Here is a 25,645-nt window from a genome sequence, read left to right as displayed (position 1 = left end):
GTAGTGGTCCCACACTGGAGGCCTGCAACAAAGGTATTCAGCAGCTTGAAAGGTAGATGTAATTTGCTAAATGACTGCCAAATTGAGGGACCCAAAGGAGTTCTGTCTGGCTCCCTCTTTGCTTGCTGTTCAGTGGGCAGTGAAAACGCATTTATTCCAGCAAACCTTTGGGGGATATGTTTGAAACTGTGTTGGGATTACTGAGTGAGTACAAGTTATCCTTCTGAGGTTGTTCGCTGGCTTAGTCTGGCTGCCTTTAAGATTGCTGTTATTTTAATTATTTTAACCGGTGCAATTTTTATGAGCTTTATGGAGTTGTGGGCTGCTTTCACTATTTTTAATAGAAAAGCAGGTTGCAAATATGAGGAAATGTTGTCTTTAAGCGGTTCCCTGCATGTTTAAGATGTGCGAGCAGTTTTTATTTGTTGTCTTCAGAAAAAAACAAATATAAAAAATGGGGAGAGCATTTGATCACTTGATAAAAACAGGGATTTTGTGTCTTGTTCCAAATTACAATTAAAAAATAAAAGTGATTGGAAACCTGTGGTCCTCTAGATGTTGGACTATAACTCCCATCGGTCAGCATGGTCAATAGCAAGAGATAATGGGAGCTGTAGTACGTCTGCATCGGAAAAAGACATGGGGTTCCTGCCATGGTTTTGAATAATGCCTTGCTTACGGTAGTGGTCTTCACAGGGCTGAATAGATCAATCAGTCATTTCACTGGAGAAACTCTGGAAAGATGGCAAGACTTGTGCATTCCATCTTCCAATGTACCCTCTTTAATTACCGTATTTTTTGCACCATAACACTCACTTTTTTCCTCCTAGAAAGTAAGGGGAAATGTCTGTGCGTGTTATGGAGCGAATGCCTACGGATGGCGGGGGGATCTGCTGCAGTCGTGAGCAGAGGATCCATGGGTCCCCTTCCTTCCCTCCTCCGTGGCTCGCTTTGAAACAGCAAAGCGGGAGAAGAGCCGCTGAGTGGGGAGGAGAGAGGGACAGAGAGCCTGCTTCTTTAAAGGAGCAAAGCGGGAGAGGAGAGGCGCCGCTTATACGAGTGTAAGCGGCTCCTGTCCGGTTGGTTCCTTTAAAGCAAGCAGGCTCTCTGTCCCTCTCTCCTCCCCACTCAGCTCGCTACATAGCAGCAAAGTTTTTCAGCTCGCTAAGCCGGGGATGAGCGGGGAGGAGGGAGACAAGCAGAGCCTGCTTGCTTTAAAGGAGCAAAGTGGGAGAGGAGAGGAGCCTTCTCCCCTTATACCCCTCTTCTTCATTATTAGCAGCATCCTTCTCCACCCACCCCACGCGTGCTCCTTGTCCCTTGAGTGCTTTTCCTTTCCTCCCCACTTAAAACGTGGTTACAAAGCACGGATCCACATGGATCCTCAGGATTTTTGCACTGGGTCACCCCAAATTCACCATCAGATCACATAGCATGTCCATGGCTACATCTTGCACCAAAAAAATCACGCACCCACTGTTGCCTGGGGCCACAGTGGTGCAAAAATGTGGTTACAAAGCATGGATCCACATGGATCCTCAGGATTTTTGCATTGGGCTACTCCAAACTCACTGTCAGATCACATGTCTGTGACCACAGCATGAACCACAAAAATCATACATCCACTGTTTCATTTAGAATATTTTTTTTCTTGTTTTCCTCCTCTAAAAACTACGTGCGTATTATGGTCGGGTGCATGTTATAGAGCAAAAATACGGTATCTAATATGTTGTTTAAAAAATTAAAAAGAATATATTTATTTCTTTAAACGGTTCTTAACCTGGCAGTACTTGAAAACTGATGAATTTAATTGCATGTAGGTTCAGTTGTGGGTTTCCCTCGCTCATTGATGGCATCTTTCCTCCCTCTCCAAGCTTCAGAGATTGGGGAAGGAGCAGAAGTATCTCTCTGGCTCGACTTAAGTGATACTAAATTAGTGTAGTCATGTGTTGTTGTTGTTTTTAGCGTACTCAGGAAGAGGTTAATAAGAATCTTACCTTTCTAACCTAATTGAAAGTGTTAATCTGGTTCCACATTTAAAAAAAGGAAAAACAAGTGCTTACGAAATGTTTGAAATGGTATACAATTGATATAAACTAATTGCCTTGAGTTACAATTATATAAATGCTTTAAAACACAACTGTTTCCCTCTCCACTTAAAGGTGCTAATTCCCCCCCCCCCCCCGTTTGCTGAAGTGCTGAAACTTCAGTGTTTTAATTACATTTAGTAGTTTCGCTTGGTTAAATCTTCCATACCATATACCGTATTTTTTGCTCTATAAGACTCATTTTTTCCCTCCTAAAAAGTAAGGGGAAATGTGTGTGCGTCTTATGGAGCGAATGCAGGCTGCGCAGCTATCCCAGAAGCCAGAACAGCAAGAGGGATTGCTGCTTTCGCTGCGCAGCGATCCCTCTTGCTGTTCTGGCTTCTGAGATTCAGAATATATATTTTTTCTTGTTTTCCTCCTCCATAAACTAGGTGAGTCTTATGGTCTGGTGCGTCATATAGAGTGTATATTCTTCGCCATTTTCATCTTTAGGGTTCAGGGTTCTATGTGAGACTGACATGCTTTTTTTCTTTTTTTCTTTTTGGCTTTATGACTTACTTGTCTCAACTGATCCACAACTTTGTTATTTTTAAATATTTGTTTCTCAAGGCATATATTAAGATTTCCTAAGGCCCTTGAGGCTCTCTCTGTATCTGTTTACCTTCTTACACTTATGCTGCATTTATTTCACCTGTGAGTAAATACAGTGAAGTTTCATTTAACCAAGAGGCTGTGGGGGCATCCAAAGTGTTCTACTTAAACTTGATTAAATTGCCACGTGGGCAATTATTTTCGCGAATACTGAAAAGGAGGAGATTTTGATAACAGAAGGTGAACTACCATATATACTCGAGTATAAGCCAACCTGAATATAAGCCGAGACACCTAATTTTACCACAAAAAACTGGGAAAACTTATTGACTCGAGTCTAAGTCTAAGCCTAGGGTGGGTAATGCAGCAGCTACTCGTCCTCTGTTGTCCCCTTCTCCTTGTGCCCCCAATATCTTGCCCAACATCAGGGTTTTTTCCAGGGAGTCTTCTCTTCTCATGAGGTGGCCAAAGTATTAGAGCCTCAGCTTCAGGATCTGTCCTTCCAGTGAGCACTCAGGGCTGATTTCCTTCAGAATGGAGAGGTTTGATCTTCTTGCAGTCCATGGGACTCTCAAGAGTCTCCTCCAGCACCATAATTCAAAAGCATCAATTCTTCAGCGATCAGCCTTCTTTATGGTCCAGCTCTCACTTCCATACATCACTACTGGGAAAACCATAGCTTTAACTATACGGACCTTTGTCGGCAAGGTGATGTCTCTGCTTTTTAAGATTCTTACCGTTGTTTAAAACTGCCAGTTTTCCCCGCCCCCTCCAGCCTTTCAGTGTTTCTCCCTTCTCACTGTCATGCCACATTCACTACTCTTGTGCAACCTGACTTCAGTTTTGCCTGCTGCCTTTATGCAAATCCAGGATTGTGATGCGGCAACTACAACAACAACAACAACAACAATAATAATAAATTTTATTTATATCCCGCCCTCCCCAGCCGAAGCCGGGCTCAGGGCGGCTAACAACAATAAAACAGTATAAAAGTACAGCACAAACAACACTCTAAAATCATTCATTATAAAATTGATTCAAATCAAGCCACTGGCAACCATTGTGCCAGAGCTCCACGAAGATTGCCGAGGGAGGGAGTCAGGCTGTGCCCTGGCCAAAGGCCTGGTGGAACAGCTCTGTCTTGCAGGCCCTGCGGAAAGATGTCAAGTCCCGCAGGGCCCTAGTCTCTTGTGACAGAGTGTTCCACCAGATCGGAGCCACAGCCGAAAAAGCCCCGGCTCTAGTTGAGGCCAGCCTAACTTCTCTGTGGCCTGGGATCTTCAAGATGTTTTTATTTGAAGACCGTAAGTTTCTCTGGGGCATACCAGGAGAGGCGGTCCCGTAGGTACGAGGGTCCTAGGCCATATAGGGCTTTAAAGGTTAAAACCAGCACCTTAAACCTGATCCTGTACTCCACCGGGAGCCAGTGCAGCTGGTATAGCACCAGGTGAACGTGGTCTCGCAGTGGGGGCTGTCACAATGAAAGCCTTTCTTCTTAGGGAAAGATAGGTATCTTGTGGACCATAAGCTAATTCTGGACCAAACGTCGCAAGCCCACAGGTTTAATTTTTAAGGAAGGAAACCTCAACGGATAAAGGGGGATGCTGGTGCTATCTTACCCGACGTTTCCAGCAGTGATTACAACAGAACACAGGTGCTTCCTCCCTCCCCAAAAGGGCCTCTCTACCCCACTGGTTAGGGATGCAGGTGGCGCTGTGGGTTAAAACTTGCTGATCAGAAGGTCGGCGGTTCGAATCCCCGCAACAGGGTGAGCTCCCGTTGCTCAGTCCCTGCTCCTGCCCACCTAGCAGTTTGAAAGCATGTCAAAGTGCAAGTAGATAAATAGGTACCCCTCTGGTGGGAAGGTAAACGGCTTTTCCGTGCACTGCTCTGGTTCGCCAGAAGCGGCTTAGTCATGCTGGCCACATGACCCGGAAGCTGTACACCGGCTCCCTCGACCAGTAAAGTGAGATGAGCACCGCAACCCCGGAGTCGGCCGCGACTGGACCTAATGGTCAGGGGTACCTTCACCTTTACCTTTACCCCACTGGTTCGCCCAGCCTTCGGTCCAAAAACATTTGATATACACATATCAAAGGGCTTGAGTTCAAGCTCCCTCAAAGCTCCGTGGGAGATTTGCATTCACTTCTTGCAGGAGGGGAGGCGCCCACACGTCAAGAAAGACGCAGCCCAGGTCCTGAAGCCCAGGGAGCCCAAAGCAAATCAGGCCCCTTCTTCCCGCTGACCGAGGTGTGTCTTCAGCCCAGGTGCCCAGGTACAGCAGGAAGTGTCAGGGTGGCCAAGGTGTGGGAAGCAGGAGGGGCAGTTTGAAGAAGCGAGCCGAGAGGAAGCCCTCCGGCTCGCGCCTCAGCTTAATTGGTTCTGGCCACGCCCCCCACCAACCAGCGGATTGGCTGGCTGGTCAATGACGCAGCCAGGATCCCCTGGGCAACGCAGGACTTTGTCCCCTCCCCCGGAGGAGAGTGTGTGGCCATGCGATCCACTACAACTCCTCCCCACAGTACAACTCTGGTCCTAAAGCAGTTGCCATACACCTATTGGTCGTAATTGGGCGTCTTCTATGGCTTGCAGGTGATTGTTCGAGTTGTATAGCTTTTAACAGTCTGCTTATTTGGAATAACAACGCTTGCTGCTGCTCTTGATGTTGCTATTCTACAGCTGTATTTGTTAATGTGCATTAATGATGTTTTGCAACTGATGTTTTACATTGTTGCTTTGCGGTTTGATGTTGCTGTTTGCCTTTAGCTCTTTCTATGAGGAATGGCAGGGTGATGATGTTAAATAAAAATAAACACCACACAGAACTTAAATTGGATGGCAAGAGACCTGCCAAAAGTATGCATGCTTTATTTGAAGAGGGGCACAGTGTTACCGCCCTAATTATCATGCATGTGGATGCTACTAAAATATGTCTTTGTGAACATGAGCTGACACCCTTTCTACAACCAAATTATAAATGAGTAGGAGACCCAAAAATGTCAATTTCTTTTGAGCCGTTAAATTTCACCGCCCCTTCTTTCTTTCTTTCCTTATTTTCCCACCCAGTTCCTTATTTCACATTGTTTCCTTGCCCCGGGCAAATGGATTTCATTAAATATTTGTCTTTTTGTTCTGTTATTTTACTAACCCTAGTGTATCATTGTGACATAGATCTTCAAAGTGACAAAGAGAATGAGATGTTACAGTAGTATTTTAAATTTAACGGAACAGCACTCCTGCCTTTCTCTTCTTGGCTTATACAAGCATCCGAAGAGAGTTAAATTTGCACATGTAACATTGCATTCCGTTTTAATTTAGCTGAAGTAACTGGGATACAGGAATTCCCCCTTTGAGTGGAAGACGCTCCCACTCATGCAAGCCCTCCCCTCCAATTTCTGCCCGGTCTGCCCTCCCCCCCGTTGCAGTCCTGTGCCATTCTAAAAGGTCTTTCCACCTGCAGAAACGACTTTTAAGGGGGTGCGCTGGGTTGCACCTCGAGAGTAGAGGCACGAAAGCCATGGTACACAAAAAGAGCCCTGCTCCCTCTTTCTTGGATCCTACCCTTTAACAACGTTGTAACCCTGAAAACCATTTTAGGCCTTGTTCCTTCCAAGGGGTGAACTCTAGCCCAATGGTTGCCATTAATTTGATTTGAACTGATTTTATAATGAACTGATTTTAGCATGTTGTATTATTTTACTGTTGTTAGCCGCTCTGAGCCTGGCTTCGGCTGGGGAGGGCGGGATATAAATAAAATTTTAATGTTGTTGTTGTTTAGTCGTTTAGTCGTGTCCGACTCTTTGTGACCCCATGGACCAGAGCACGCAAGGCACTCCTGTCTTCCACTGCCTCCCGCAGTTTGGTCAAACTCATGCTGGTAGCTTCGAGAATACTGTCCAACCATCTCGCCCTCTGTCGTCCACTTCTCCTTGTGCCCTCCATCTTTCCCAACATCAGCGTCTTTTCCAGGGAGTCTTCTCTTGGGACCAGTTTACCATTGAAGTCGCCTTACCTTACCCACTCAGCTACTTTGATAAGCAGAATTACAGGTGCTACAGGGGTCAGCAAACTTTTTCAGCAGGGGGCCGGTCCACTGTCCCTCAGACCTTGTGGGGGGCCAGACTATATTTTGGGGGAAAATAATGAACAAATTCCTATGCTCCACAAATAACCCAGAGATGCATTTTAAATAAAAAGACACATTCTACTCATGTAAAAACACCAGGCAGGCCCCACAAATAACCCAGAGATGCATTTTAAATAAAAGGACACATTCTACTCATGCAAAAACACGCTGATTCCTGGACCATCTGTGGGCAAGATTTAGAGGGCGATTGGGCCGGATCTGGCCCCCAAGCCTTAGTTTGCCTACCCTTGTGCTACATAATATCCATTCTGCATTTGGAAGAAATCAATATTTTGGTGTGGAAGCACCCACAGTTTGGAACATCCGGCCTATTGACATCAGGCAGGTCCATGCACTGTGCTCTTTTTAAAGGTAAAGGTAAAGGTACCCCTGCCCGTACGGGCCAGTTTTGACAGACTCTAGGATTGTGCACCCATCTCACTCAAGAGACCAGGGGCCAGCGCTGTCCGGAGACACTTCCGGGTCACGTGGCCAGCGTGACATCGCTGCTCTGGCGAGCCAGAGCCGCACACGGAAACGCCGTTTACCTTCCCGCTAGTAAGCGGTCCCTATTTATCTACTTGCACCCGGGGGTGCTTTCGAACTGCTAGGTTGGCAGGCGCTGGGACCGAACAACGGGAGCGCACCCCGCTGCGGGGATTCGAACCGCCGACCTTTCGATCGGCAAGCCCTAGGCGCTGAGGCTTTTACCCACAGCGCCACCCGCGTCCCATGTGCTCTTTTTAGTGCTTGCTAAAAACATTTCCATCTTCCACGATGGATGCTACTGTGGAAATTCCCCATGTTCTCTTAAGGTTTCTATTGATCCCATAACTTCAGGCATCTTCTGTTATGTTTTATTATGTTTCTTGTAGCTTTCCCTGTTGTTGTTTTTAAAAAAGTTTTTATTTATGTATAAGCAAAAGCTATTACAAAGAAAATATAAGAAGAAAAACAGGCAGTCTGACAGCTGTTCCATGATCAAATAATCAAGCATTTCTGGAGGTTCTCACCAGCATACACTATTGTAATCTTGAACTGAAGACACAGTGCTCTTTCCCACTAATATCCCAATATAAATCAAACTTGGCAAAGCTGTGGCAGGAATTATCATGGGAGAATATCCCTGTTTGGTTGTTTTATTTCAAAGCCCCAAAGTATGTTTTCTAATTGTCACGGGTCTAAAGTATTTACTTTGTTCTATAAGCCTTTGAGATGTCCACTGTAAAACACCTGTTTTGTAAAACCAAGATATTGTTGACAGTATAGTTTCATTATCATTGACCATTGCTGCTTTAGATATAGTACTTCTTTTTTTATCAGTAAATGTGTTTAGTTTTTTAATTTTTTAATTTTTTCTTTTTTTATTCAAAATTATAACAAGACATATTATCCCAAAACATATCATCCTTATTCCCCCCCCCCATTTTTCCTCCCTCCCCCCCCACCCCCCCGGCTTCCCTCAGTTCCAGTCTTTGGTTTCTCTGAGAATGCTGTTTTCTGTATGTTACAAAGTTGTGTAGATCCTCAAACTATTTAGCTGATTATTATCAATAAAAAGTTTGTGAATGTTTATTCAAAACCTGCCAAGGAGTCCAGTTCGCTTTGTTGCGTCTTCAGATACTTTGTAAAGGGTTCCCATTCATCCTTAAAGTCACAGTTATCCTTGTCCTATAGCTTGTACGTCAGTTTTGCCAGTTCTGCATAGTCCATCAATTTTTCTTGCCATGATTCTTTAGTTGGGGTTTCTTCGGTCTTCCATCCTTGTGCTACCAGAACTCTCACGGCTGTTGTTGCATACATGAAGATGTTTTTCAACTTTTTTGGCAGGTCTTTCCCTACAATCCCCAACAAAAATGCCTCGGGTTTTTAAACAAATGTTAAATGGAAATGTTAAATGGATATAGTACTTCTGTCTATTGCTGAACCACCATGTGATAAAAATAATCAGCTGCTATTTCTACTACTTGTAGTCTTGTATGTTTTCCTTTTTTTTTTTTTACAGAATATTATCTGGGCCATCTTCTTTACTTTGCTGTATTTGTTTTCTCCCAAAAAGCAGCATGCATAGATATGATGATTTGTAATTTAGAAGGTACTCCATTTCTTATCACACAAACACATATTGTGTGGTCCAGTTCTTTTCAGATGGGGGTTTCTGCATAGTTGTTTCTTATTTCAGCTTGATGAACAGTGTGGTCTTTTCAGCTCCCCCCTCCCCCACTTTTGTTTTCTTTTCTGTAATAAATCTGATTTCATTTACAATGCTTCCCCGGTCTACTCTGTTTGTACATGTGCTTGCCTTTGATGACCTTTCCTCTGTGCTTGTGGCATTTCCCTGCCCCCCTTTTATATTCTGCTTTCTGGGTATTAGCCACCTCAATTCCCTCAGTTACCCACCGTCTATTGTATCAAAGTGCTATACGATATTTATCTTTACCGTCTGTATGGGCAGCACAGCTCCCACTGTCATTTCTAGAAGCTTCCTCTCCCAGCCCTCAATTTGTTTTCCCCACATACCTTTGTTATTTTGCCTCGAACTGTTCTTATCTACCTGCTTGAAGACTCGAACGTGAATATGTTTTCTAATTGTCACGGGTCTAAAGTATTTACTTTGTTCTATAAGCCTTTGAGATGTCCACTGTAAAACACCTGCTTTGTAAAACCAAGATATTGTTGACAGTATAGTTTCATTATCATTGACCATTGCTGCTTTAGATATAGTACTTCTTTTTTTTATCAGTAAATGTGTTTAGTTTTTTAATTTTTAATTTTTTTCTTTTTTTATTCAAAATCATAACAAGACATATTATCCAAAAACATATCATCCTTGTTTCCCCCACAACCCCCCCCCCCGGCACAATTACTCTGTGTTCATGCCCTGTTAAAACAAAACAAAATAAAACACCAGAACAACATTGATTATGCTTTGGTGGCCTGCTTATAGATTCCTCCTACCTGTTCAGAACTATTTATTTGTAGAATGATTCTTTCTGTTTACCTTTTGGGTGCCGTAAGATGAATGCTTTACATTTGTTCTTCATGTATTTTTCTCTGTTTTACAATATACCTTGAGATATCTCTTAGGACAGCTTTTGATCTGCACTTCTTGCCAGTACATTTTGAGGCTTAGTTCAAGGTGCCAGTTTTTATATTTTAAAATACAGGGGGGAAACAGTCTGTGGATAAACGTTGGCTCTTTGGGCCAGTAAAGCGAGATGAGTGCTGCAACCCCAGAGTCATTCGCAACTGGACTTAACCGCAGACAGTTTTCCCAGGTCATGCGGCCAGCATGTCTAAGCCACTTCTGGCGAAACCAGAGCAGCACACGGAAATGCCGTTTACCTTCCCGCCAGAGTGGTACCTATTTTTCTACTTGCAATTTGATGTGCTTTCAAACTGCTAGGTTGGCAGGAGCAGGGACCGAGCAACAGGAGCTCACCCCGTCGCGGGGATTCGAACCGCCAACCTTCCGATTGGCAAGCCCAAGGCTCAGTGGTTTGCACCACAGTGCCATCTGCGCTGTTAAGCTACTTGTAGGATAATACTTTTTTTTAAAAAAAGTAATAAAATACTATCACATTCTATGTTTGATGTATTTTAATATTTTTTTGGAAGCCGCCCAGAGTATTTTAATATTTTTTTGGAAGCCGCCCAGAGTGGCTGGGGAAGCCCAGCCAGATGGGCGGGGTATAAATAAATTATTATTATTATTATTATTATTATTATTATTATTATTATTATTAAGAGTCCATCCTAACATTTGCAGATGAATCAGAAAGGGGGGGGTACTGCTGCTGGGGGCTGTCAGGCGAGAAAATCCTCATGTCATCATGCACATAGAGTTCTTTAGATCCATGTCGTAATTAGTTGTGTTTCCAGGAGGGGACCCCCTTCGTGTTACAAAAGTTTAATAAAGTAACATTTCATTTTGCAGTTGATTGCTGTGTACGACGAACAAGAGTCCATCTCCAAGTCTGAGGACGCCAGCACTAGTTTGACAAATGGAAACAGCCCTGATGCTTTCGAGACGGATGTAGCGGCCCAGCTGGCTGCATTTCAGCCAATCAGAGGAGAGATTGAAGTGACACCCTCCGCTTTGAGACTAGGTATGTGCGTATGCATTTTTAGATTGATAATTATCTTGGATGAGAGGTATGCGCTGTTTCTGCTGTTCTGTGGGTGCATTTGTCATCTTCTGGGTTTGCGCACACTGATAAAAACATACTTGGAAGAAGAAGCATCTCCTATTCTTATCAGTCTGCCAACTTGCTAACGTCATTGGCTAATGCATTATTCCAAATTCTGTATCCTTTACAGATGAAACAACAAAAGAGAGGGCTTTTTTCTTTTTTATATTGATGCCACAGCTGTGATATACTATTCCAAGGGAGTTGTGCATCTAGCACCAACTTTGTTGTCTTCTAGGCATTCTAAACTCAGAGATTTCCAGGGCTGTGTGCTTTTATCTGTTGGCTAGTTTACATGTTTGAGCTGGTTTTAACCTTTAAAGCCCTATACTGCTTAGGACCCTCGTACCTACGGGACCGCCTCTCCTGGTATGCCCCACAGAGGGACTTACAGTCTTCAAATAAAAACATCCTGAAGGTCCCAGGCCACAGAGAGGTTAGGCTGGCCTCAACTAGAGCCAGGGCTTTTTTGGCTGTGGCCCCGATCTGGTGGAACGCTCTGTCACAAGAGACTAGGGCCCTGCGGGACTTGACATCTTTCCACAGGGCCTGCAAGACAGAGCTGTTCTACCAGGCCTTTGGTCAGGGCACAGCCTGACTCCCTCCTTTGGCAATCTTCACAGAACTTTAGCCTAATGGTTGCCTTCAGTTTGAGTTGAATTAATTTTAATGAAATGGTTTTAGAATGTTGTATTATTTGATTGTTGTTAGCCGCCCTGAGCCCAGCCTCGGCTGGGGAGGGCGGGATATAAATAAAATTTATTATTAGTAGTAGTAGTAGTAGTAGTAGTAGTAGTAGTAGTAGTAGTACTTGTTTTGGCTTTTTTAAACCAACTTGTTTAATGAATGCTTTAAATAACTAAATAAAATGCTATAATATTTTAATAACAATACCATTCATAGTATATGTGAATCATGCCAATTGGACATATTTTCTGTAATTTCTCTTACAGTATACATGATGTATTCCACTATTTCTGTTGTTTTGGGAGAAAGCACGAGAGCTATAGGCAAGGCACTGTGGTTTCTTAAGTTAGCAAATCTCCTGGCTTCTGAAATCTCAACATGCTACTCACAAGCATATCCGAGACCGTAAGAAGTGGAAATTACTGATGTAAACTAAAATTAAAGATGGCATTCTTAAGAAGCTGAACTACATAGCAAATTCCAGAATCTGAGGATGTTTTTGTAATTCTACATGATTGTGGAAACATAATACACAGGAATATATGTAGTGCTGACTGACTAGTTCCTGTCAAGTTGCTAAAACAGCAAAAGTCCTTGGCATAAGGTGCCAATAAAACTCTAGAACATCATCATCATCATAAGCCACCCATCTCACAGTGTTGCCCCAGCCACTCTGGGCGGCTTCCAACAAATTAATAATAATAAAATAAAACAAATGAAGAAATTTTGCCTAAGGAAGCAATAGAGACAAGGTAGACCTTGTCCCCAAATTTTAGTATGGTGTTTGTTTTGTGTGTGTGTGTGTGTGTGTGTGTGTGTGTGTGAAGACCAAGGAAGTATTGTTTCATACAATAGCTTTCTAGACTCTGGGGTTGTTTAATGCAAATAATTTCCACTCCCCCTTAGTGGCACTTTATGCTTATGGGTCTGAGCCATAAATTAATTATTTTTCACCATTCATCATTGCCTATTATGTTTATTTCTGTCTGTTTCCTTTGTCCTTGACTTTATGTATTCCATTTGTACCTGTCAGCATAAATAGTGTGGGTCAAGGATACAGCTTCTGTCTACAAAATATTAGTGGTACACCAGTGTCTTAAAGATAAACTGTAGCTGCCATGTGATAGACTGCTTTTAATACAAGTTGCCACATGATTTTATTGTCTCTTAGCTGGAAAGGTGGAAGCAAACTTGGGAAAATAAACAATATATATGTTGCTATGTTATTGTTTCAGCTACTCATTGGCATAGTTAAGTTATTTTTTTCAATACATATTAATACTTATTAGGCTGAGAACTGTAGAACATGGGGAATCAAAGTGTCATAGAAGTTTTTAAAGCTTGAATTCCCATTTGGTAGGAAGTCAGCCATCGTAAATAAGCAGGGAAGTGAACTTGAAAGTGTGCACCCTTGTTTTGTCTTTCTCCTCATACTTTTAGGGAATATTTATTATTCAGCATTCATTGTTGAATATTTCTTGCAAACACACTCCATGCACAGGGACACTACAGTGCCATCTGGTTGACCTTGTCACTGACCACTTTTTCCTCCCTCTCCTTCTATTCCTCCTTACAAGTTCAGGAGTCAGAACTTGGTAACTCTCAAGTGTTCATTCATATATGTAAAAGCATGTAGGAAAGTGAGCAGAGCATATTTGTGATAGTGAGAAAGATCAAATTGGCATGTGAGAAATGGTAATTTCTGGAGAGGATCCCGGAGATAAATGCTAGTCTACAGCTCATGTGTCTTGTGCAGGTATAGGGTGGAATATAAATTCAATTAATAATGATGATGATGATGATGATATGTGTGTGTGTGTGTAGGGGGCCGCTAGGGGCGCCTTGGAAGATGGCCGACAATACCATCTCTCTGGCTCACACGAGGTAATTAAGAGGCTGATGATGGGAATAAATTAGCCTCCCGAATTCTTCCCAGGGGATGGGAAGATGCTGCCTCGTCCGCAGTTGCCAATAGATCACCCCCGAGTTTGAAAGAAGGAGGGGATGGGGACACTGGACGGAAAGCCCTCTGGATCTCCTGGACGCTACTTCTGAGTGCGACCCTAGTTGCATTGCTTAAGATAAAATAATTGGAGAAAAGTAAATGCACATATTTCGAGCGAAGGAAAGGGTGTACTGACTGCTAATTAAATCTACCACAGATAATAATATGTGTGTGTAATAGGAAAAAGGGGAACCTGTGTGTGTATATAAAGACTGAAATTTCACAAGGCAGCTCCCAGTGTTGCAAAAAGTTCTGGGAAGTTCTATAGTTTGAAAGGGACCTTTCCTTACTGGTAGAGATCATCTTTTGTGAGCAGTGTTTTAAATGTAGCTCTTTTTGTTGTGCATTGCTTTTACCAAAAGTGTCCTTGTGATTCTAGTCAATGGAGTGCATAATAGGTCCCTGGCATCTCAACAGAAGAATATAGTTGGGAAATTCCTTAAATCACAGATGAAACAGTCCTCTTTGTTGTGTCACCCAAAACTGGACTTGTGGGTTGTTGTTGTTGTTGTTCCAAACAAAGAGACAAAAATGCCAGATATCCTAAATGTCTATGCCTTAGAACAGTTGGCCATGGAACTTGTTGTTGTTGTTTAGTTGTTTAGTCGTGTCTGACTCTTCATGACCCCTATGGACCAACCATCTCGTCCTCTGCCGTCCCCTCCTCCTTGTGCCCTCCATCTTTCCCAACATCAGGGTCTTTCCCAGGGAGTCTTCTCTTCTCATGAGGTGGCCAAAGTATTGGAGTCTCAGCTTCAGGATCTGTCCTTCCAGTGAGCACTCAGGGCTGATTTCCTTAAGAATGGAGAGGTTTGATCTTCTTGCAGTCCATGGGACTCTCAAGAGTCTCCTCCAGCACCATAATTCAAAAGCATCAATTCTTCGGCGATCAGCCTTCTTTATGGTCCAGCTCTCACTTCCATACATCACTACTGGGGAAACCATAGCTTTAACTATACGGACCTTTGTTGTCTCTGCTTTTTAAGATGCTGTCTAGGTTTGTCATTGCTTTTCTCCCAAGAAGCAGGAGTCTTTTAATTTTGTCACTGCTGTCACCATCTGCAGTGATCATGGAGCCCAAGAAAGTGAAATCTCTCACTGCCTCCATTTCTTTCCCTTCTATTTGCCAGGAGGTGATGGGCCCAGTGGCCATGATCTTAGTTTTTTAGATGTTGAGCTTCAGACCATATTTTGCACTCTCCTCTTTCACCCTCATTAAAAGGTTCTTTAATTCCTCCTCACTTTCTGCCATCAAAGTCATGTCATCTGCATATCTGAGGTTGTTGATATTTCTTCCGGCAATCTTAATTCCGGTTTGGGATTCATCCAGTCCAGCCTTTCGCATGATGAATTCTGCATATAAGTTAAATAAACAGGGAGACAATATACAGCCTTGTCGTACTCCTTTCCCAATTAACTTTCTCATGGAACTAGCCAGAGACAATTCCTAGGCTTAGGTTTCTATCCAACTAAATTATTGAATGCGAGGAAAGGCTTTTCTATGTGCAGAGGAACTTCCCTTTTCTATCTTGCCCCTGTGTTTCCTCTGCTCTGGAGGACTGGGGAAAAACCAACTGGGAACAACAACTGCAGTGTGGAAAGTGGGCAACACAGTAGTATTCAATTTCAAAAGGCAAAACTCCTCAAGAGTGAGAAGAATATTTAGAATATTGTTAAAAGGGAGAGTCAAGAGGGTCAAATCTGTTCCCAAGATGCTTGGAAGCTTTTAAAAACCATGATGATAGAAGCTTAGCTGGAATGTATATCACAGATTAGGAACAGAACCACTAAATCCAAGACGATGCCAGCATGATTAATGAACAGAGAAGAAAGCTATAAAAGGCAAGAAGGTTTACTTTCAGAAATTGAGGGAGACGAAAGAGGAGCACAAACTCTGTTGAAACCAATGTAAGTTGACAGGAAAATAAAGAAGAAAAAAGAATTTGAGGAACATACTGCTAAAAACGTTAAGGATAACAATAAAAAAAATGCTTTTAATACATGAGAAGCAGGAGGGTAGGGAGACTGCAGAGAAATTAAATGATTTAGTTGTGTCTGTCTTCACTGCAGAAGATATAGGGCAGATTCCTGCTCCTGAACTGACTTTTTCAGGAAATGTGTTTGAAGACTTGAATCAAACAGAAGTGAAAAGTGATGAGGTTTTAGGTTCTGCTGAGAAATAAAAATGAGCAAGTCACTGGGCCCAGATGACACCTACCCGAGACTTTATGAAGAAAATGACTCAATATGAAACTATTTTCTAAAAAAGAAGAAGCAAACTTTCCATAAAAACGACCTCCATTGCACAGGATTGGAAAGCAGCCAATGTCACACTGATTTTCCAAAGGGGACCCAAAGCTAATCCAGGTAATCACATGCCAGTTAGCTAATGTGAGGTGAAAAATGTTATTTGTTGGTGGAGAGCAGAAATCAGTGAAAATTTTTAAAGAATAGAGGAGCAAGATTTCAGAGGAAGAATCAACATGTCTTGCACGCCAGCCTTGGGGAGTTCCTTGAGACCTGGCTGTCACAGCATAAGACTGGTTCCCCTTACAGATTGGAAACTATGAGACTACAGAGAGGAGGAGGAGTACGCAGACAGTTCTAACAATAGAGATGGGTAGGACCCCCGAATGTTTAGCATTGGGACTGGCGCCACATCACTTGTTCACTTCCCTACATACTTTTAAAATGTGAATGGTAAAAGCAGTCTTGATACGCTGGGCTCAGGACAGTGGTCACAACATACTTATGAGTGAATGGGAAAGGCTATGGAAAGAGGACATTAGAGTTACCACCTGCTACAACCTTAGAGAAAATGTTTTAAAGATGCAATACAGATGGTACCTAACCCTGGCCAAGTTGGCCAAAATGTATAAGAATAGCACAGAAAGGTGCTAGGGGTGTAAAGAGGGGAATGGTACCTTCATACATATGTGGTGAGAGTGTAAGAAGTTAAGAGAATTATGGAATGTCACCTATAATGCAATGGGGGAAAATGTTTAAACTCTTTCACACAAAAAACGGAAGCCTTCCTTCTTGGTATCAGGTTTGCAGAAATCAAGAAAATTTATAGACCCTTATTTATGTATGCCACCACAGCAGCAAGAATCTTCATAGCCGAAAACTGGAAAAGCAATATTATCCCCACCAAATCTGACTGGTTAAGAAAAATGATTGAATATCTACATCTTGTAGAATTAACAGGGAGAATAAGAGGAAAGACTATTCAAAAACTTAACAACGAATGGTCAACTTTTAAAGACTATCTTAAATACTATATGGACAACACAAGTCTCCTGGGAGATATAGATTAAATCTTGAAAATAGAGGAAAGGTATGATAAAATCTGGTTAGATAAGTACAAAAGAAAAGTAGAATAACAAATATGAAATGCGTACAGAGTTAAGTTTCGTAACAAGGTACAAAGAGAAGAGTTGGAAGTCTATTATGTGTGGTGTACATGTAGGATATGTCGGTATGTGAGGTATGTATTATGTGTAATGTATGTAATGTATTTGTTAAGTTTTTTGTTACTTGAAGTACAATAAATAAAATGTGAATAGAAAGATAGTGTTGGAAGTTCAGTAAGTGGCCAAACCAATGCCAATTCATCAGGGAGTAAGGAGGCTACAGCCTTCTGGCGCTGAAGCTGGCGCTGAAGCTGCTTTTAGATGACTCCAACTACAAATATGGAGGCTGCTGAGGAGGCCAGGCACCATCTTGGCTGTGAGTCCTGGAAGACCTGGCTCCCTCCTTGCTGGCCTTTTCCAACCTAGCGTAGGAGGTCAGAGCCCTGACTGACTCCAGCTACAAAAGCTGCTGAGCAGACTCTTGGGCTGTGGTATTGTTTAGGGTATTTTGTTGAGGTTTGTTGTTGTTATTGATACTAAATTTTGTATCTTTATTTTTTGATCTTATTATGATTTATGTGGAAGTTGTTTCAATTTGGTTGTGTGCTTTTCGATCTGTTTTATTTACAGTGGTACCTCAGGTTAAGTACTTGATTCATTCTGGAGGTCCGTTCTTAACCTGAAACTGTTCTTAACCTGAACCACCACTTTAGCTAATGGGGCCTCCTGCTGCTGCCGTGCCGCCGGAGCACGATTTCTGTTCTCATCCTGAAGCAAAGTACTTAACCTGAGGTAATATTTCTGGGTTAGCGGAGTCTGTAGCCTGAAGCGTATGTAACATGAAGTGTATGTAACCTGAGGTACCACTGTATTATGTTCGTAATTATTTAAACCTTCTCATGTTGTAAGCCACCTTGAGCATGGTTTTATCTAAAGAAAGGTGGAACAGAAATAAAATGCTGACGATGAGGTACTCTAAGGCGTTCACAAGGCCTAGTTGCTTCTGTTACTAAAATTCACAGAACTAAAAAAACTGTGGCTACTAGAAAGTCCAGATGTTCAGTGAATGTATGCAAATAGATTCAAGGACTTTCCCCTTCATTACTCGGTATTTTTGTCTTGATGGTGTGGTATAAAGCTTACTTGGTTCTGAAAATCTGACTGACCAATTTCTAGCTATCATATCTCTCTGTTAATAAATATTCTGCTATTGTTTACATCTCTCAAAGCCATCCTGCCCCCCACTATTAACAGTTTAAATCCATAATGCAAATGAAAATCGTCTTGTCCTATTTCTGCATGACTGGAATACAATCTGACTTGCTAAATTATGGGTGAACTGACCCTGCTTAGGATATTTTTTAAAAAACACAGACACACCAAGTGTTGGAGAGTGGTTTTAATTAGAATAGATATGTGGCTAATCATATCACAGATACAAAAGAGAGAAAAGTGTGATTGGAATAGAATATCTACATATTAGTCTGCTCTATGTAACTTTCCTGATTAAGTACTATAATCCAGAGGTTTTGCATACACATGCACAACATATATTTACTTTGGGAACTTTCCTTACGGCAGTGCCACACAAAATGAAGGGCACTTCCTTGCTGCTTGTACATCAGAGTTACAGTAATGGCCCTCATGCCCAAGACTTGAAGTGTGGTTGCCATAACCATATGAACATAGAGCTGAGACAAGATAAAGACTTTGAGTATGATATATTTGTGATGATTACTTTTTAAACAGTTAAGTGTGGCTGTGTGTAAAGGTAAAGGTTCTGGTTGTTATATCTGATTGTTATATTTCTTTAAATATTCACCAAAGCATTCCCACTCTTTTTTTAAAAATCCGACTCGTCCTGATTTCTTCTCTTTGCAGTCAACATTGCGGGCTCTGTGTATTCTGTTAGCTTATTCTGCCAGTCTACTTTTGCGGGTGGCGCTGTGGGTAAAAGCCTCAGCGCCTAGGGCTTGCCGATCGAAAGGTCGGCGGTTCGAATCCCTGCGGCGGGGTGCATTCCCGTTGTTCGGTCCCAGCGCCTGCCAACCTAGCAGTTCGAAAGCACTCCCGGGTGCAAGTAGATAAATAGGGACCGCTTACTAGCGGGAAGGTAAACGGTGTTTCCGTGTGCGGCTCTGGCTCGCCAGAGCAGCGATGTCACGCTGGCCACGTGACCCGGAAGTGTCTGCGGACAGCGCTGGCCCCCTGCCTCTTGAGTGAGATGGGCGCACAACCCTAGAGTCTGTCAAGACTGGCCCGTATGGGCAGGGGTACCTTTACCTTTTTACTTTTGCGGGACTATTTTTGTTTTTCTACCGTTGGGCATAAATTATTCTGGCCGCTGTTGTTGCGTAGAGGAAAAGTCTAAGTACTTTCTTGGGCATTTTCCCCCTTTTGTTTGGGATTTATATCAAGTGGTAAACTTTTCTGTTTTAGAAACATATTATATGAAAGTTTCAAATAGCAAAGACCTCTTGGAATAATAGAAAAAGCATATTTTAATGAATATGTAAATTAAAAAAACAAAGTAAGATTTTAACAGGGTTGGTTTAAGATTTTGCCAAAGATGTTTCCATTCTCGAAATAACGCAGCTGAAATTGGAAGAAAGGTTTTTATATTCAGTGCTTTTTTTCTGGGGGTACGCAGGGGTACACATACCCGTAAGGATTTTGTAAATCTAAGTTTGGCCTCACTGAGGGGCAGTATTTCAATATGAGTAGGAGAATGAGAGTAGGCCTAAATATTTTATTTTATTTTTTAGGAAAAAACACTGTTTATATAATTAGCTTGGAAAGAGAGAATCAGGCCATTCCTTTAACATTAATGCTGCAAAGTGTTTTATGATTTCCCCCAAAATGAACATGATTCAGTCTACACACGCACTGCCTTCTCTTCCCAAGTATAAATCTAGTGGGTTGTATTAATTGCTAGACTTACTCAGAGTAGAAAAGGGACATGGGTGGCACTGTGGTTTAAACCACAGGGCATAGGACTTGCTGATCAGAAGGTCGGTGGTTTGAATCCCCGCGATGGGGTGAGCTCCCGTTGCTCGGTCCCTGCTCCTTCCCACCTAGCCATTCAAAAGCACATCAAAGTGCAAGTAGATAAATAGGTACCATTCTGGCGGGAAGGTAAACGGAGTTTCATGCGCTGCTCTGGTTCGCCAGAAGCGGCTTGGTCATGCTGGCCACATGATCCGGAAGCTGTACGCCGGCTCCCTCGGCCAATAAAGTGAGATGAGCGCCGCAACCCCAGAGTCGGTCACAACTGGACCTAATGGTTAGGGGTACTGTTACCTTTACTCAGAGTAGAACCATTGAAATAAATATCAATAACAACAACAAAACCCAACCGAACATCCTAAACAATATCACAGACCGAAAGCTGTTCAGCAGTTTTTGTAGATGGAGTCAGTCAGGGCCCTGCAATCCTCAGCTTTTGTAGTTGGAGTCAAAGAAAAGCAGCTTCAGCACCAGACATGCTCTGTAGCCTCCTGGCCTCCTGTTGTAGATTGGCAGGAACCATCTTCCCATGCTTTAGAGCTGTTAAAACATCAGGCATGGGTTTGGCCAGCTAATTTCAGTGGGTCTGTTTGTAAGTAGAACTTAGTTGGATGAACCCGAGTTGTTCCAGCTGATTGGTCTAGTTGTCCTTGAGCCTACGAATTGGATCTCTGACTTGGCTGCATAACGCAATGTGACATAATGAGTGCTGAATAATTAAAACACAGGCTGAAAAAGAAAATCAGGCTGCATAGAAAGCAGGATTTATTCTGGCAATTTTAAAAAAAAAAGTTTGTCAAGTGTTTAGTACTTGGCATTGAAGGGGTAATTAGAGCTGGCATCAACCCCAGTTCCTCCATTAGAAAAGGAAGCTCAAGCGCTACATTGCATTCCTTGGTCTCCGCCATGCTAAACTTTTAAGCATCATTTCTTACTAATAGGGAAGAGTCCCAAGAGGCAGAAGGTGTGCCTGCAAGTTGGAAAACTTAGGGGGAAATAATAAAACACAATGGTTTGCTCCTTGGTATAAGAACTCAGTTTCCTTTTTCATCCACATGCAGCCAATACAATATTTAGCCTACAAATTATACTGTAGAGCACTGCTTCCCAATTGGTGGTTCATGTAACTCACCCAGGGTGTGATGGCCTGGGAATCGGATTCAGAGGCTGAACCTGATGAATCCCAGCCTGCACAGGAGCCCCCGCCTCCAGGACCGGCTGAGCTGGGGCTGGGGCCTGAGCCTGTAGGGTCCTCACCTGTGCTGGATCCTCAGGTGCAGGCATCAGCTGAGTCTGCTCTGGCTCCTGAGGGGATGGAGGACCCATTGCCTGCATGTGCTCCACTCTTAGCCCCGTCAGAGGAAGCTGAGGTTGCCTCTGGGTCCGGTAACCCTCCAGCCTCTCCTGAGCTGCAGAGGCTCAGGGCAGAGAGGCGAAGGGAACTAAGTTCCCACAGGAGGAGTGCTCTCCTCCAGGCCAGGAGAGGCGAGTCACCTGTGGACCAGAGCCGCCCTATGCCTCGGGGCAGATAAAAGCCAGCCAGCCTCAGTCCCAGGTTGCGGGAGCAACATCGTTGGTAGCCTGTTCCTGCCTGCACCCTGTCCTGCTCTTCTGCCAGAGTTCCTGACCTCCCCCGACTCCTTGCCTTGGACCCCGCTTCAGCCTTGACGGACAACCTCCATACCACACCCTCGACCTCGGACTGGACTCGGACCACACCGCATGGTAACCCCCCGGGACCAGCACACAGGGGCTCCGTGGTGCATTCCCGTCAACTGGGGCACCCTGCTTTGCGGGAGCATGCTGTCGCTTGGGTCACGTGACTCACACCAGAAGACGTGTGGCACAGTTTCGCCCTGGGACACGTTGGAGGGCATAGCGGCACCGTTCACATAGCAAAAACTACCATAAATATATCAACACTTTCTAAAGTAGGGGGTCCATGGCTTGGCTTTTGAAAAACAGGCGGTCTGCAATACTTAGCTAATTGAGAACCGCTGTCATAGACGAAAGGGATGGAATTTGCTTGGTCAACCTGCCATTGGCATCCAAGCAGCACATGTAAAACAAAGAAAATGAGTAGGGCTAGGGACAAAACCATTTTCTTATAATTGAGAGCTGTTTGAACTGAGGTTAGCGGGTACTTGATAAGAGTGTGGAGTAAACTTTAACTTAGACTGCAATCCTATACCCACCTAACCTGAAAGTAAGCTCCACTGAATTTGATGGGCCTTAGTTCTGTGTAGATATGGACTATTGCAATGCGCTCTACATGGGGCTACCTTTGAAGGTGGCTCAGAAACTGCAATTAATCCAGAATGCGGCAGCTAGACCGGTGACTGGGAGTGGCCACCGAGACCATATAACACTGGTCCTGAGAGGCCTGCATTGACTCCCAGTATGTTTCCGAGCATAATGCAAAGTGTTGGTGCTGACCTTCAAAGCCCTAAACATCCTTGGCCCAGTATACGTGAAGGAGCATCTCCACCCCCACCATTCAGCCCGGACACTGAGGTCCAGCTCTGAGGGCCTTCTGGTGGTTTCCTCACTGTGAGAAGTGAGGCTACAGGGAACCAGGCAGAGGGCCTTCTTGGTAGTGGTACCTGCCCTGTGGAACGTCGTCCCATCAGATGTCAAGGAAATAAGCAACTTATCTTACTTTTAAAAGACATCTGAAGGCAGCCCTGTTTAGAGAAGTTTTTAATGTTTAATGCTGTATTGTGTTTTTAATATTCTGTTGGGAGCCGCCCAGAGTGGCTGGGGAAACCCAGCCAGATGGGTGGGGTATAAATGATAAAGTAGTAGTAGTACGGGACGTGGGTGGCGCTGTGGGTTAAACCACAGAGCCTAGAACTTGCCGATCAGAAAGTCGGCACTTCGAATTCCCACGACGGGGTGAGCTCCTTTCTCCTGCCAACCTAGCAGTTCGAAAGCACGTCAAAGTGCAAGTAGATAAATAGATACCGCTCCGGCGGGAAGGTAAATGGCATTTCCGTGCGCTGCTCTGGTTCGCCAGAAGCGGCTTAGTCATGCTGGCCACATGACCCGGAAGCCGTACACCGGCTCCCTTGGCCAATAAAGTGAGATAGCGCCGCAATCCCAGAGTCGGCCACAACTGGACCTTAATGGTCAGTGGTCCCTTTACCTTGACCTTTACCTTTACCATCCATTACATCCAAAACAAGGTTTGTGGTTTGTTGATCCATAAGAAGCTGTGATCTATAAGCCAGCAATAAACCATGGTTTAAGACTCACTGGCACTTGTGGCTTGTTAGGGGGCAACAAACCACAGTCAAGGGTTCAGATGTAATGGAAAGCCAAGATTAATGACGCCATCTTGGTTTGTTTCTCCCACCCTGGGAGAATGAAGTGGAAGTGATTGGGCAATGCACACTATCTTGCTGATTGATCTCAGTGAACCAATGACAGGGCAGATGCCAACTGGACTTTGGAACCTCTGTATTGATGATCAAACAATTTTTTTATCAATGAGCCAATCTGAATGCATTTTCTCAAGAGTATATTTCAAACACTTGCACACATAAACCTGCACATTTTTATTATACGTATATCATGCCAAATTCCAAATTCACGTACATTTATTTGCGTCTATATTAGTCAAAAATAGAACACTGCATTTTTAAATCCTCTAGGTAATATTGCAGATGCATTCCGGTTTCATAAACCTACTTCCATTTGTTTGTAAGTGATAGAAAATCATTTTGGGCCAATTAGCGTTCATTCTTGGCACTGCTCCAAGGGTAAATTAATTTGGAAACAGTTGAGGGGGGGGGGCTTCATTTCTAGTGTTTTAAGTTAAGTTTTTTTAATTAAAAAAAATCACCACATTTACCACATTAGACAGAAGAAAGACTAGTTTCCCCCCCTTTAACTTCACAAGACTTCAGTTGACACAGCATGGTAGCTGCTTTTCTGAATTATCTGAAGTTTTTTGGCTGGTCTTGAAGATGAATGACATTTAGAGTACATTGGCAATGATAAAAGTACAAACGAATTTGAGGAGATATGCTACAGTAGTTTAAAATGTCTTTTATTACATACGGTAATCCAATCCTATGGCTTATAGGGCCTGTGTGGGCTCCCACAAGAGGACCTTACAGCTGAGAGCCAGTGTGGTGTAGTGGTTAAGAGCGATGGACTCGTAATCTGGTGAGCTGGGTTTGATTCCACAGTCCTCCACATGCAGCTGCTGGGTGACTTCTTTGAAGTCTCTCAGCCCCACTCACCTCACAGAGTGTTTGTTGTGGGGGAGGAAGGGAAAGGAGAATGTTAGCCGCTTTGAGACTCTTTAAAGGGAGTGAAAGGCAGGATATCAAATCCAAACCTCCTCCTCCTCTTCTTCTTCTTCTTCTTCTTCTTCTTCTTCTTCTTCTTCTTCTTCTTCTGTTTTGCTCCATCTAGGTCCTTTTTTTTGCTGTCAAGTGGGTGCAAGTCTATCTCCTGGAGCCTTCACATTCATGTGGTACCACTAAGCCAGAGTTTGGTTTACCGTACCGTGTAAAGCAGCTCAATGCAATACAGTCATACCTTGGTTCTCAAACGGAATCCGTTCCGGAAGTCTGTCCGACTTCCGAAAACGTTCAGAAACCAAGGTGCAGCTTCCGATTGGTTGCAGGAGCTTCCTGCACTCAAGCACAAACCGCGTCGGATGTTCGGCTTCCAAAAAACTTCCGCAAACCGGAACACTCACTTCCGGGGTTGTGGTGTTCGGTAGCCACAAGGCGTTTGAGAACCAAGTTACGACTATACAAATTATCAAAATGGTATCAAAGTTGTACAAAATTTTTTAAAAAAGGTTTGAAAGGGCTATACACAGAGAATTTATCTACCGGTAGTTGCTTGTTTTTACTTTTACTCTAAAAATGAAGCTTCCTGGGCGGGCATTAAATTCAAACGATATTTGTTTATAATAACAAATATTTTACCCCATTTTTGGATATTCCTAGTTCCCTTTTAATGCACACGGTTACCAGGTTCCATTGATTCAACACCTCTACATACTTTCCCTAATCCTTCTGCACAGTGGTTAAATTGATCACATTACACTGCTCCAACATTTTCTCAATTTCTATTTAACTTATTTGGTTTCTGTGTATTCTTCCATGCTTTGGCATACATAATACTTTGCAATAATCCCAAACACAATGGTAGTTTAGCCAATTGCAAACACAAAACTGTGGTAATTCAGGAACTGTTGGGAGGACTCCTAAGAAGTTCTGATTTTCTTTTTCTTTTTTAAATAATTTTTTATTAAGTTTTCCATTCAACAATCCAATCATATCACATTAGTTATTCCAAATTGTACCAATACATAAAGTCCAAATATTTTGCCAAATTTTAAATTTTTGTTGGGGGTTCCCATGCTTCAAGTTCAGCAAGGGTCCAATCATCTCATATTTCTGCTGCTTTTGATGTTCACAAGTCCCATCTTCCAATCTTCTTGTTGTTATCGTTTTTCTTCTTAATAACCTCTGAGTTGTTTCCACAGGCGAGTTAGAAGCAAGCATTATTATGTTTTATTATGTTCTGATTTTCTGTGAGTTGTAGAGAGGAGTTAGGTCCAGATTGGTCCCCCCCCCCCATTTCTCTTGCATACTGAAAAACAACAACAACAACAA

The 25,645-nt window shown here is 43.1% G+C and overlaps 1 protein-coding gene across 3 annotated transcripts in view; it reads left to right on the top strand.

Annotated features, from left to right (window-relative positions):
• Positions 1–25,645, top strand: part of PARD3B (par-3 family cell polarity regulator beta) — a 617,714-nt gene that overhangs the window by 115,720 nt on the left and 476,349 nt on the right. For all 3 annotated transcript variants that reach the window (XM_053366051.1, XM_053366062.1, XM_053366043.1), the window contains exon 3: positions 10,703–10,874. In XM_053366051.1, coding sequence (XP_053222026.1) covers positions 10,703–10,874 — 172 coding nt within the window. The remainder of the gene's footprint in view (positions 1–10,702; positions 10,875–25,645) is intronic.

This window comes from Podarcis raffonei, chromosome 1, assembly GCF_027172205.1.
Source record: "Podarcis raffonei isolate rPodRaf1 chromosome 1, rPodRaf1.pri, whole genome shotgun sequence".
Taxonomy (NCBI): domain Eukaryota; kingdom Metazoa; phylum Chordata; class Lepidosauria; order Squamata; family Lacertidae; genus Podarcis; species Podarcis raffonei.
Note: the sequence above shows the minus strand (reverse complement) of the source record. Positions and strands in the feature narration are given on the sequence as shown.